The sequence below is a fragment of the Castor canadensis genome, chromosome 1 (genome assembly GCF_047511655.1).
Source record: "Castor canadensis chromosome 1, mCasCan1.hap1v2, whole genome shotgun sequence".
Lineage (NCBI taxonomy): Eukaryota > Metazoa > Chordata > Mammalia > Rodentia > Castoridae > Castor > Castor canadensis.
The window spans coordinates 76,199,746-76,213,098 of NC_133386.1; the positions used below are offsets into that span (position 1 = coordinate 76,199,746).

Here is a 13,353-nt window from a genome sequence, read left to right on the forward strand (position 1 = left end):
TCATATCCTAGGGCACAAAGCAAGCCTCAGCAAATATAAGAAAATAGAAATAATACCATGCATACTATCTGACCACAATGCAGTAAAAGTAGAACTCAACAACAAAATAAAGACAAAAAACATGCAAACAGCTGGAAACTAAATAACTCATTACTTAATGAAGAATGGATCATCGATGCAATAAAAGAGGAAATTAAAAGGTTCCTGGAAGTCAATGAAAATGAAAACACAACCTACCGGAACCTATGGGACACAGCTAAGGCAGTCTTGAGAGGAAAGTTTATAGCCATGAGTGCATATATTAAAAAGATTGAAAGATCCCAAATCAATGACCTAATGATACATCTCAAACTCCTAGAAAAACAAGAACAAGCAAATCCCAAAACAAATAGAAGGAGAGAAATAATAAAAATAAGAGCTGAAATCAACGAAATAGAAACCAAAAAAACCATACAAAGAATTAATGAAACAAAAAGTTGGTTCTTTGAAAAAATAAACAAGATTGATAGACCCCTGGCAAACCTGACTAAAATGAGGAGAGAAAAAACCCAAATTAGTAGAATCAGGAATGCAAAAGGGGAGATAACAACAAACACCATGGAAGTCCAGGAAATCATCAGAGACTACTTTGAGAACCTATATTCAAATAAATTTGAAAATCTAAAAGAAATGGACAGATTTCTAGATACATATGATCATCCAAAACTGAACCAAGAGGAAATTAATCACCTGAATAGACCTATAACACAAAATGAAATTGAAGCAGCAATCAAGAGTCTCCCCAAAAAGAAAAGTCCAGGACCTGATGGATTCTCTGCTGAATTCTATCAGACCTTTAAAGAAGAACTGATACCAACCCTCCTTAAACTATTCCATGAAATAGAAAGGGAAGGAAAACTGCCAAACACATTTTATGAAGCCAGTATTGCACTTATCCCAAAACCAGGCAAAGACACCTCCAAAAAGGAGAACTATAGGCCAATCTCCTTAATGAACATTGATGCAAAAATCCTCAACAAAATAATGGCAAATTGAATTCAGCAACACATCAAAAAGATTATTCACCACGACCAAGTAGGCTTCATCCCAGGGATGCAGGGGTGGTTCAACATACGAAAATCAATAAATGTAATAAACCACATTAACAGAAGCAAAGACAAAAACCACTTGATCATCTCAATAGATGCAGAAAAAGCCTTTGATAAGATCCAACATCATTTCATGATAAAAGCTCTAAGAAAACTAGGAATAGAAGGAAAGTTCCTCAACATTATAAAAGCTATATATGACAAACCTACAGCCAGCATTATACTTAACGGAGAAAAACTAAAACCATTCCCTCTAAAATCAGGAACCAGACAAGGATGCCCACTATCTCCACTCCTATTCAACATAGTACTGGAATTCCTAGCCAGAGCAATTAGGCAAGAAGAAGGAATAAAAGGAATACAAATAGGTAAAGAAACTGTCAAAATATCCCTATTTGCAGACGACATGATCCTATACCTTAAAGACCCAAAAAACTCTACTCAGAAGCTTCTAGACATCATCAATAGCTATACCAAAGTAGCAGGATATAAAATCAACATAGAAAAATCATTAGCATTTCTATACACTAACAATGAGCAAACGGAAAAAGAATGTATGAAAACAATTCCATTTACAATAGCCTCAAAAAAAATCAAATACCTAGGTGTAAACCTAACAAAAGATGTGAAAGACCTCTACAAGGAAAACTATACACTTCTGAAGAAAGAGATTGAGGAAGACTATAGAAAGTGGAGAGATCTCCCATACTCATGGATTGGTAGAATCAACATAGTAAAAATGTCAATACTCCCCAAAGTAATCTACATGTTTAATGCAATTCCCATCAAAATTCCAATGACATTCATTAAAGAGATTGAAAAATGTACTGTGAAATTTATATGGAAACACAAGAGGCCACGAATAGCCAAGGCAATACTCAGTCAAAAGAACAATGCAGGAGGTATCACAATACCTGACTTCAAACTATATTACAAAGCAATAACAATAAAAACAGCATGGTACTGGCACAAAAACAGACATGAAGACCAGTGGAACAGAATAGAGGATCCAGATATGAAGCCACACAACTATGAGCAACTTATCTTTGACAAAGGAGCTAAAAATATACGATGGAGAAATAGCAGCCTCTTCAACAAAAACTGCTGGGAAAACTGGTTAGCAGTCTGCAAAAAACTGAAACTAGATCCATGTATATCACCCTATACCAAGATTAACTCAAAATGGATCAAGGATCTTAATATCAGACCCCAAACTCTTAAGTTGATACAAGAAAGAGTAGGAAATACTCTGGAGTTAGTAGGTATAGGTAAGAACTTTCTCAATGAAACCCCAGCAGCACAGCAACTAAGAGATAGCATAGATAAATGGGACCTCATAAAACTAAAAAGCTTCTGTTCATCAAAAGAAATGGTCTCTAAACTGAAGAGAACACCCACAGAGTGGGAGAAAATATTTGCCAATTATACATCAGACAAAGGACTGATAACCAGAATATACAGGGAACTTAAAAAACTAAATTCTCCCAAAACTAATGAACCAATAAAGAAATGGGCATGTGAACTAAACAGAACTTTCTCAAAAGAAGAAATTCAAATGGCCAGAAAACACATGAAAAAATGCTCACCATCTCTAGCAATAAAGGAAATGCAAATTAAAACCACACTAAGATTCCACCTCACCCCTGTTAGAATAGCCATCATCAGCAACACCACCAACAACAGGTGTTGGCGAGGATGCGGGGAAAAAGGAGCCCTCTTACACTGTTGGTGGGAATGTAGACTAGTACAACCACTCTGGAAAAAAATTTGGAGGCTACTTAAAAAGCTGGACATCGATCTACCATTTGATCCAGCAATACCACTCTTGGGGATATACCCAAAAGACTGTCACACAGGTTACTCCAGAGGCACCTGCACATCCATGTTTATTGCGGCACTATTCACAATAGCCAAGTTATGGAAACAGCCAAGATGCCCCACCACTGACGAATGGATTAAGAAAATGTGGTATCTATACACAATGGAATTTTATGCAGCCATGAAGAAGAACGAAATGTTATCATTCGCTGGTAAATGGATGGAATTGGAGAACATCATTCTGAGTGAGGTTAGCCTGGCTCAAAAGACCAAAAATCGTATGTTCTCCGTCATATGTGGACATTAGATCAAGGGCAAACACAAGGGGATTGGACTATGAGCACATGATAAAAGCGAGAGCACACAAGGGAGGGGTGAGGATAGGTAAGACACCTAAAAAACTAGCTGGCATTTGTTGCCCTTAATGCAGAGAAACTAAAACAGATACCTTAAAGCAACTGAGGCCAATAGGAAAAGGGGACCAGGAACTAGAGAAAAGGTTAGATCAAAAAGAATTAACCTAGAAGGTAACACCCACGCACAGGAAATCAATGTGAGTCAATGCCCTGTATAGCTATCCTTATCTCAACCAGCAAAACCCCTTGTTCCTTCCTATTATTGCTTCTACTCTCTCTACAACAAAATTAGAAATAAGGGCAAAATAGTTTCTGCTGGGTATTGAGGGGGGGAGCGGGAGGGGGTGGAGTGGGTGGTAAGGGAGGGGTGGGGGCATGGGGGAGAAATGAACCAAGCCTTGTATGCACATATGAATAATAAAAGAAAAATGAAAAAAAAAAGAAAAAATTATACTAAACTTCATATAGAATCACAAAAGGCAATCATGAGGGAAAAGAGCAATGCTGGAGATATCATAATACCTGAATTCTTACTATACTAAACAGCGAAATTAATAAAACAGCATGGTACTGGCACAAAAATAGACACATAGAACATTGGAATGAAATAGAAGATTCAGAAATAAGCCCATACAGCAACAACTATCTCAATTTTAACAAAGGAGTCAGCACACACTTGCAAAAAGCCTCCTAAATTAATGATATTGGGAAAACCAGATATCCACATGTAGAAGACTGAAACTAGATCCTATCTCTCACCCTGTTCAAAAATCAATTCAAAATGGATCAAAGATCTTAATTTAACATAATATAATTCAGGAAAACATAGGGAAAATGAAGACAGCAACAACTTCCACCACCCAACCCAGACTCCCCTCCATAAGCAACAACTTTTTGACCAGGACTCTTAATTGCCCAGGAAATAAGAGCATCAAATTAAAAAGCTTCTACTCACCAAAAGAAACAATCACCAGAATCGAGACAACCTACAAAATGGGAGAAAATTTTTGTGCTATTCATCAGATAAAGGATTAATATCCGCAATGTATGAAAACCTCCAAAAATTAAACACAAAAGGACAAATCCAATTAATAAATGGACAAATTAAACAGATGGCTCTCAAAAGAAGCACAAATGGCAGTAAATACATGAAAAAATATTTAGCATCCTTAGCCATAAGGGAAATGCAAATCAAACTGACATTGAGATTCCATCTCACCCCATTCAGAAAGCAAACAAATGCTGGTGAGGGTGTGGGGGTGGAGGAACGGAACCCTTACATACTGTTGGTGGGAATGTTAGTGTAGCCACTATGGAAATCAGTATAGTGGTTGCTCAAGAAACTAAAAGTTGAGCTATCATATGATCCTAGTATACCACTCCTGGGCATATTTCCAAAGGAATGTAAGTCAGCATGCAATAGAGATACTTGCATAACTATGTTTATAGCAGCATTGTTCACAATAGCCAAGCGATGTAATCAGCTTAGGTGCTCATCACTGATGAATGAATAAAAAAATATGGTATATATAATGTAATATTATTCAGCCATAAAAAAGAATGAATTATGTCATTTGCAGGTAAATGGATGAAACTGGAGATCATGCTAAGCACACCTGAGAAATACAAATGTCACATGTTGTCTCTTATATACAGAATCCTGTCGAAAGGAGAGAAAAATGAATGATGGGAGTGTAAAACAGAGACTGTTTAGGGAGGAGAAGCAGTCAGAAGAGAGAGGGCAAAAGAAGAGGGTGATGGTGGGCAATTGTGGTTGAAGTACTTGTATGTATGAAAACAGTGTATTGAAACCTTTAAAATTAGTTTAGTTCTGAGGAGAAGAAAAGCATCAGGAATCACAAAAGAGGTCACAGAATAGCAGAAAAGCATGGAGAAACTGAGGAAACAGAGAAAAGCAACAAACAGTTCTTAGTCCATTCCCAGCTTCACAACAGGGGGAGATAAAGCTGAAGATGCCATCACAAGGTAAGCCAGATGGTCCTGGCAATAGACTGGCAATTCTACCTGCAAGATAAGTAAACCCACACCTCCTACAAGCCTTAGACCCAGCGTGGGGATTTATGAGACAGTGACTGCTCTAGTGTGGAAGAGAATCCTCAGTGAAGAAACATACTCTGTTGCTCACCTTATCTTGGAGGGTGTTAGCAAGGCACCATCTTGAGAGAGGACCAATTGTTCCAGACTGAAATACTCGGAGAGCCTGAAAACAAGAAACACGGTTCAGGGAATCTTGGGACACCCTGCCATAGAATCTGGGAGAAAGATGGCTGCAAGAGATGGTCATAGAGGGAGAGGGTCTGATGTGATTCTGCAGAAAAGTTCATGCAATGGGGAACTCCAGTGCAGTGAAAGTCACCAGAGTGGCTAGAGGTCCTACGCTCCCTAGCCAGCAGCAGTGCCTTTGCCTGAGGTTCAAACTGAAACAGCACTGAGCCTGTGGTTTGCTGAGTATTTGGCCTCTAGGTCCTGCCTCCTGGTTGTGTGAGTTAATTGCTGAGTCAGAGCCCTTTTCCCAGATCCTCCAAATCATATGATACCCACAGCCCCCTCCTCCACCCCACGGAGGTGGGCAGGGCTTGAAAACACTGAGACCCATCCTTGGAAACTGCATCCTGTTGTGTGTGTTGACTGACAGTCAGTACTGAGAACCCAGAGTCCAGACAAAACTTTCATAGCATCCCTCTCTCCACAGCATGTGAACTGCTGGAAGGGGTCTGAAAGCACTGAGACCAGCAGGCAGAGCAACTAGGTCCCTTAGTTCTTTCCCAGCCACTGTAGAACTCAGGGCTATGTTTTCTCCCCCTACTTTCTGACACATTTGGGGGTCACTTTATGGCTTGGACATTTGCTGCCCCTGGGGAACATAATTCAGGGTATTTGTGGAGGAAGTGGGGACCTGCTCAGCATACTGGCTGTCAGCTACCTGTAGCCAACAGGAGTTCTGAATACAAAAGAGAAGCCTCTGTAGTAAAAGCAGACCAGAAGGAAATAACTGACCCTGCTACAAGAAACTCCATTTATCTGGAACTGAGTAGTTCTGGGCATCAGGCCCAGTCCCTGAGTATGTGAGAAAATAGTTGTTTTACTGAGCCATACCCCTCAGGTCAGTGATGAGGAACAGCACCTCAACCCAGCCATTACACTATCTGCCTGAACACTGAGACTGTCTCATCTGAAAGACTACAGGTGATTAAAACTTCTAACCAATGACTTGGCCTCAGATATATAATCCCAATGTAAAAATGTAAGCAATACAAAAGAAATAAGGCAATGTATTTCCTCCAAAAGTCAACAATTCCACAATAAAGGACTTGAAGAATAATGAAGTGTATGAAGTTTCAAACAATGAACTCCAAAGAACAATGATAACAATGATCCACAAAATTGAAGAGGGTGTGTATATGGCCCTGGATTAATTAAAAAAGGATATAAGTAAACACCTGAATGAACTCAAAGAGAATTCAAACAGCCAAATGAAGTAAGGGAGATAATGCAGGATATGAATGAAGAATTCAACATAGATATAGAAATCTTGAAAAAAAATTGAAATCCTGGAAATGAAAAGCTCAATAACCCAAATAAAAAAACTCAGTTGAAAGCCTTGCTATTAGAATGCAAGCTGACAATATAGTATAAGGGACTGAAGGTAAAGTAGAGGAATTAGATCAATCAGACAAAGAAAAATGCTAAGAAAATATGAGCAGAACATGCAAGACCCCTGGGATACCATCAGAAACCAAACATGCAAATCATGGGTGTAGAAGAAGAATAGATAGTTATAAAAACATTAAAATTCATACAGAAAACATCTCTGAACTTGAGAAAGAGAAGGTCATACAAGTACAGGAGTCTTTCAGAATACCAAACAGGCAAAATCAGAAAAGAAACACCACCAGATGTATTTATATGCTAATGATATAGAAGAAAGAATATTGAAAGTTGCAAGAGAGAAGTGATAAGCCACATATAAAGGCAAACCCACCATAGTAACAGGTTTTTCAACAGAAACTGTAAAAGCAAGGAGAGCATGATTTCTTGAAGGAAAATAATCATCAGCCTAGATTAATGTATCTAGCAAATTAAATTCATTCTGTGAAGCCTGTATTGCTTTCATTCCACAACCAGACAAGGACACAACAACAAAAAAGAGAATTATATTCCAGTCTCTTTAATAAACATAGACACGAAACTTCTCAAAATATTTACAAACCAAATTCAGTGACACATCAAAAAGATCAATACATCATGATCAAGTTGGTTTTATTCCAGGGATGGTTCAACATAACGCTAAGCAAGAAATGTAATACAGCATATGAACAGAATCAAGGACAAAAATTACCTGATCATTTCAATAGATGCAGAAAAATTCTTTGACAAAATTCAACATCCTTTCATGATAAAAGTCCTGAAGAAAGTAGGAATTGAATGAGCACATTTCAACATAATAAGGCTGTATATGGTCAGGTGCCAGTGGTTCATGCCTGTAATTAGGAGGCAGAGATAAGGATTGCAGTTTGAGGCCAGTCTGGGCAAGTAATTTACAAGACTCTATCTTGAAAATGCCCAACACAAAAAAGGGCTGATGGAATGGCTCAAGTGATGGAATGTCTACCTAGCAAGTGTGAGGCCCTGAGTTCAAGCCCCAGTGATGTAAAAAAAAAAAAAGGCTATTTAAGACAACCTATAGCCAACATCATACTAAATGAAGAAAAACTGAAATCATTTCCTCTAAAGTCAGTAAGAGACAATGGTGTCTACTGTCCCCATGCTTATTCAATATAGTACTGGAATTCTAGGCCAAAGCAATAAGGCAAATGAATCAAATAAAAGATTTAAATAGGAAATGAAGAAGTCAAATCATCCCTATTTGCAGATGATATAATCCTGTACTTAAAAGACCCTAATGATTCCGCCAAAAAACTTTTAGTTATGATAAACACTTTCAGTAAAATTGTGGGATATAAAATCAATACACAAAACCCAGTAATTTTCTGCACATAATGAACAGACAGAAATAAATCAAGAAAACAATTATATTCACAATAACCTCAACTAAACAAAATGCCTAGGTATAAACTTAACTAAGGAGATAGAAAGACCTCTCTATGAAAACTATAAAACCCTGAATAATTTTTTTTTTGTAAAAAGGAACTTTATATATGTTGAAGATAACAATCCAAAGCATAAGAGGGCTGATATACAGATAGAAATACACATTATTTTTTTGGTGGTACTAGACAAGCAGTCTACCACTTGAGGCATGCTCCTTCTCCCTATTTGCTTTATTTTTTTTTTAATTTATTTTTTTCATTTTTCTTTTATTATTCATATGTGCATACAAGGCTTGGTTCATTTCATCCCCCTGCCCCCACCCCCTCCCTTACCACCCACTCCACCCCCTCCCTCTCCCCCCCCAATACCCAGCAGAAACTATTTTGCCCTTATTTCTAATTTTGTTGTAGAGAGAGTATAAGCAATAATAGGAAGGAACAAGGGTTTTTGCTGGTTGAGATAAGGATAGCTATACAGGGCATTGACTCACATGGATTTCCTGTGCGTGGGTGTTACCTTCTAGGTTAATTCTTTTTGATCTAACCTTTTCTCTAGTACCTGTTCCCCTTTTCCTATTGGCCTCAGTTGCTTTAAGGTATCTGCTTTAGTTTCTCTGCGTTAAGGGCAACAAATGCTAGCTAGTTTTTTAGGTGGCTTACCTATCCTCACCCCTCCCTTGTGTGCTCTCGCTTTTATCATGTGCCCATAGTCCAATCCCCTTGTTGTGTTTGCCCTTGATCTAATGTCCACATATGAGGGAGAACATATGATTTTTGGTCTTTTGGGCCAGGCTACCTCACTCAGAATGATGTTCTCCAATTCCATCCATTTACCAGTGAATGATAACATTTCATTCTTCTTCATGGCTGCATAGAATTCCATTGTGTATAGATACCACATTTTCTTAATCCATTCGTCGGTGGTGGGGCATCTTGACTGTTTCCATAACTTGGCTATTGTGAATAGTGCCGCAATAAACATGGGTGTGCAGGTGCCTCTGGAGTAACCTGTGTGACAGTCTTTTGGGTATATCCCCAAGAGTGGTATTGCTGGATCAAATGGTAGATCCATGTCTAGCTTTTTTTTTTTTTTCAGTTTTCTTTTATTATTCATATGTGCATACAAGGCTTGGTTCATTTCTCCCCCCTGCCCCCACCCCCTCCCTTACCACCCACTCCGCCCCCTCCCTCTCCCCCCCCCTCAATACCCAGCAGAAACTATTTTGCCCTTATTTCTAATTTTGTTGTAGAGAGAGTATAAGCAATAATAGGAAGGAACAAGGGGTTTTGCTGGTTGAGATAAGGATAGCTATACAGGGCATTGACTCACGTTGATTTTCTGTGCGTGGGTGTTACCTTCTAGGTTAATTCTTTTTGATCTAACCTTTTCTCTAGTACCTGTTCCCCTTTTCCTATTGGCCTCAGTTGCTTTAAGGTATCTGCTTTAGTTTCTCTGCATTAAGGGCAACAAATGCTAGCTAGTTTTTTAGGTGGCTTACCTATCCTCACCCCTCCCTTGTGTGCTCTCGCTTTTATCATGTGCTCATAGTCCAATCCCCTTGTTGTGTTTGCCCTTGATCTAATGTCCACATATGAGGGAGAACATACGATTTTTGGTTTTTTGAGCCAGGCTAACCTCACTCAGAATGATGTTCTCCAATTCCATCCATTTACTAGCGAATGATAACATTTCGTTCTTCTTCATGGCTGCTTAAAATTCCATTGTGTATAGATACCACATTTTCTTAATCCATTCATCAGTGCTGGGGCATCTTGACTGTTTCCATAACTTGGCTATTGTGAATAGTGCAGCAATAAACATGGATGTGCAGGTGCCTCTGGAGTAACCTGTGTGACAGTCTTTTGGGTATATCCCCAAGAGTGGTATTGCTGGATCAAATGGTAGATCGATGTCCAGCTTTTTAAGTAGCCTCCAAATTTTTTTCGAGAGTGGTTGTACTAGTCTACATTCCCACCAACAGTGTAAGAGGGTTCCTTTTTCCCCGCATCCTTGCCAACACCTGTTGTTGGTGGTGTTGCTGATGATGGCTATTCTAACAGGGGTGAGGTGGAATCTTAGCGTGGTTTTAATTTGCATTTCCTTTATTGCTAGAGATGGTGAGCATTTTTTCATGTGTTTTCTGGCCATTTGTATTTCTTCTTTTGAGAAAGTTCTGTTTAGTTCACTTGCCCATTTCTTTATTGGTTCATTAGTTTTGGGAGAATTTAGTTTTTTAAGTTCCCTATATATTCTGGTTATCAGTCCTTTGTCTGATGTATAGTTGGCAAATATTTTCTCCCACTCTGTGGGTGTTCTCTTCAGTTTAGAGACCATTTCTTTTGATGAACAGAAGCTTTTTAGTTTTATGAGGTCCCATTTATCTATGCTATCTCTTAGTTGCTGTGCTGCTGGGGTTTCATTGAGAAAGTTCTTACCTATACCTACTAACTCCAGAGTATTTCCTACTCTTAAAACCCTGAATAATTGAAGAAAACACTAGAAGATGGAAAAACTTTCCATGTTCCTGGATTGGTAGAATTAATACTGTGAAAATAGCTATACTACCAAAAGCAATCTACAGACTCAGTAAAACTCCCATCAAAATCCCAAGATCATTCTTCACAGAAATAGAAAAATCAGTCCTAAAATTCATATGGAACATAGAAAGCCCCAAACAGCAAAAATAATCCTAAAGAATACACATGTGAATAAATGTAAAAATGATTTAAAAAATAAATGAAATTTTAATAGGTAAAAAAAGAATGAAATTATATCATTTGTAGGAAAATGAATGGAATTAGATTATCATCACGTTGAGTGAGACAAGGCATGTGCAAAGAGCCAAATATTGCATGCTTTTGCTCATAGTGTAATCTAGACCTAAAATGCTTTTGTTGCTGTTGATGATGATGATGATGATGGTGGTGATGGTGCAAAGGCAAGATTCTCTGGGACAGGGATCAGTAGGAGGAAGGGGGGAAAGGAGAGTATTTTGTGGGGGTGATGAGGATCAAAGGACATTTCATATCTATCTATCTATCTATCTATCTATCTATCATCTATCTATCTATCTACCTACCTGATGACCTGCCAAATACTGTTAAAAAGTGGGTAAAGAGGGAGGGGGGGTTAAGGGAATATAAAGACATCAGTTTAAATAAGGGAGGGGGGAAGACAGCACAACATAGGAGTATATTCAAAGTACATTATGTGCATGTGTGGAAATATCACAATGAAACCCCTTTATATAACTAATATACACTAATAAAAATAATTCAGTATAGTTTTTAAAACAATAATGTTTTTAAAATCATTTTATGCATATTTTTTGTAACTAAAAATTCTCAGCGAATTCATAGGGGCCATTTCATGGTTTCTAGTGTCTAGAATAAGAGCATCTTATTTGGAGGAATCTCAATCTAGTCAAAGACCCTGAAGGTGTTAGCTGCAGCAGAGGTGAGCCCGGCAGCAGTATGGCCTTGATCCAAGATGTGCATTGCCATGGCTGTGTACCAAGATTGTCATGCCTCACTTTCCTGGCTTGCTGTCTGTTGTTTTAAGCTGACTCTCCAAGCTCCTTGATGATTCTAGGAATTAGCTAATATCCTTCTGATACTGTCTGTACTTACAGAGGTTTTGCTTTTGCAGCCACCTGTCCTAATGGCCAATGAGCCTCGCATAATTTTCACTGCTATTTTTAATATGCCGGGCATCCTTGACATGGGTCAGATTTTATTGGTTTCATACCTTAGCTAGCTTATTTGTCAATTAAATGTTTTTCATGAAGTATTTAATTCAGGTTCTTAGAAGCCTCAGAAATACTACTTACTAGAGACTCGAGATTCCCACCATTTGTTATAAAAGCCTAAAACTCCACTTTCTGACTGGACTTTTGATTGGAGAACTGATTCCGTATGTTTTACTATAGTGATAGTGAGCCAAAGGAACCTAAAATGTTTTTTCAGCACATAAGCACACATCTATGTACACACACATACACACACACATTGAATAGAACTTTTCGTTTGCAACTTAGAGAAGATGCTGGTTTCCTCAGGGCTGCTAGAGCCAATGATATGGATTAAACTGCATTCTCCAAAAAGATGTTGAAGTCCTGTGACAGGACTTAGTCCTAACCTCAATAACTATGATTGTGACTTTAACTGGAAATAGGAAAATGAAGTCATAAGAGTGGGCCTTATCTTTTGTGACTGATGGCCTTTAAAAAGGGGAAATTTGAAGAGACAGAAGAATACAGAGGGAAAAGGATGTAAAGACAGGAAGAGAACACTATTGCTAAGTCAAGGATTCCTAAGGATGTCAGATGCTAGAGGAGAGACATGGACCAGATTCTCCCTCACAGCCCACAGCCTGCCACTTGACCTGACTTCTAAGTTCCAGAACTGTGGAACAGTATATTTCTGTGATTAAAGCCCTCTGGTTCATGGTTCTTTGAATGGCATCCCAGGAAACTAATACTGATACAGGAACTTTTTCTTAATTAATTTTGACAACCAGTTACAGTTGCTTGCCAAGTCATATATCCTTTAGACTATAGTCCCTGAAGGAGAAACTTTTTCTACTGGACAATTATTAGCAACTTAAACTTTCTTCTAAGAGACTTTGACTCAGCCTACTTTTTGTGGCAAACTTCTGAAAGCCACTACTGCACCTTCCCAAGATTGACTATGCTTCTAATAACCAACATGATGCTATTAGGATTGGGCCTTTGGTAGGCAACAGAGCTATGAGGGCAGAGCCCTCATGATTAGTTTCCTTATAAAAGAGACCCCAGAGTTTTCTTGCCTCTTCTACCATGTGAGGACACAGCAAGTAGGAACCATCTGTGAAGCAGGAAACAGGCCCTCACCAGATATCAGATCTGCTGCCACCTCAATCTTGGACTTTCTAGTTTCTGGAACTATGAGAAATAAATTTTTGGTGTTTTTAATCTACCCTTTTTGGGAGTTAAAGCAACCCAAACGGGCTAAGATAACTATGAGGTTGGTATAAGGTTT

The 13,353-nt window shown here is 38.5% G+C and overlaps 1 protein-coding gene across 1 annotated transcript in view; it reads right to left on the reverse strand.

The window, feature by feature from the left end:
- Positions 1 to 7,577: 7,577 nt before the first annotated feature.
- Positions 7,578 to 13,353, reverse strand: part of Nt5e (5'-nucleotidase ecto) — a 66,164-nt gene continuing 60,388 nt past the window's right edge. The window contains exon 9 of the mRNA XM_074078603.1: positions 7,578 to 7,764. Within this exon, the coding sequence (XP_073934704.1) occupies positions 7,664 to 7,764 (101 nt within the window). The 3' untranslated portion in view covers positions 7,578 to 7,663. The remainder of the gene's footprint in view (positions 7,765 to 13,353) is intronic.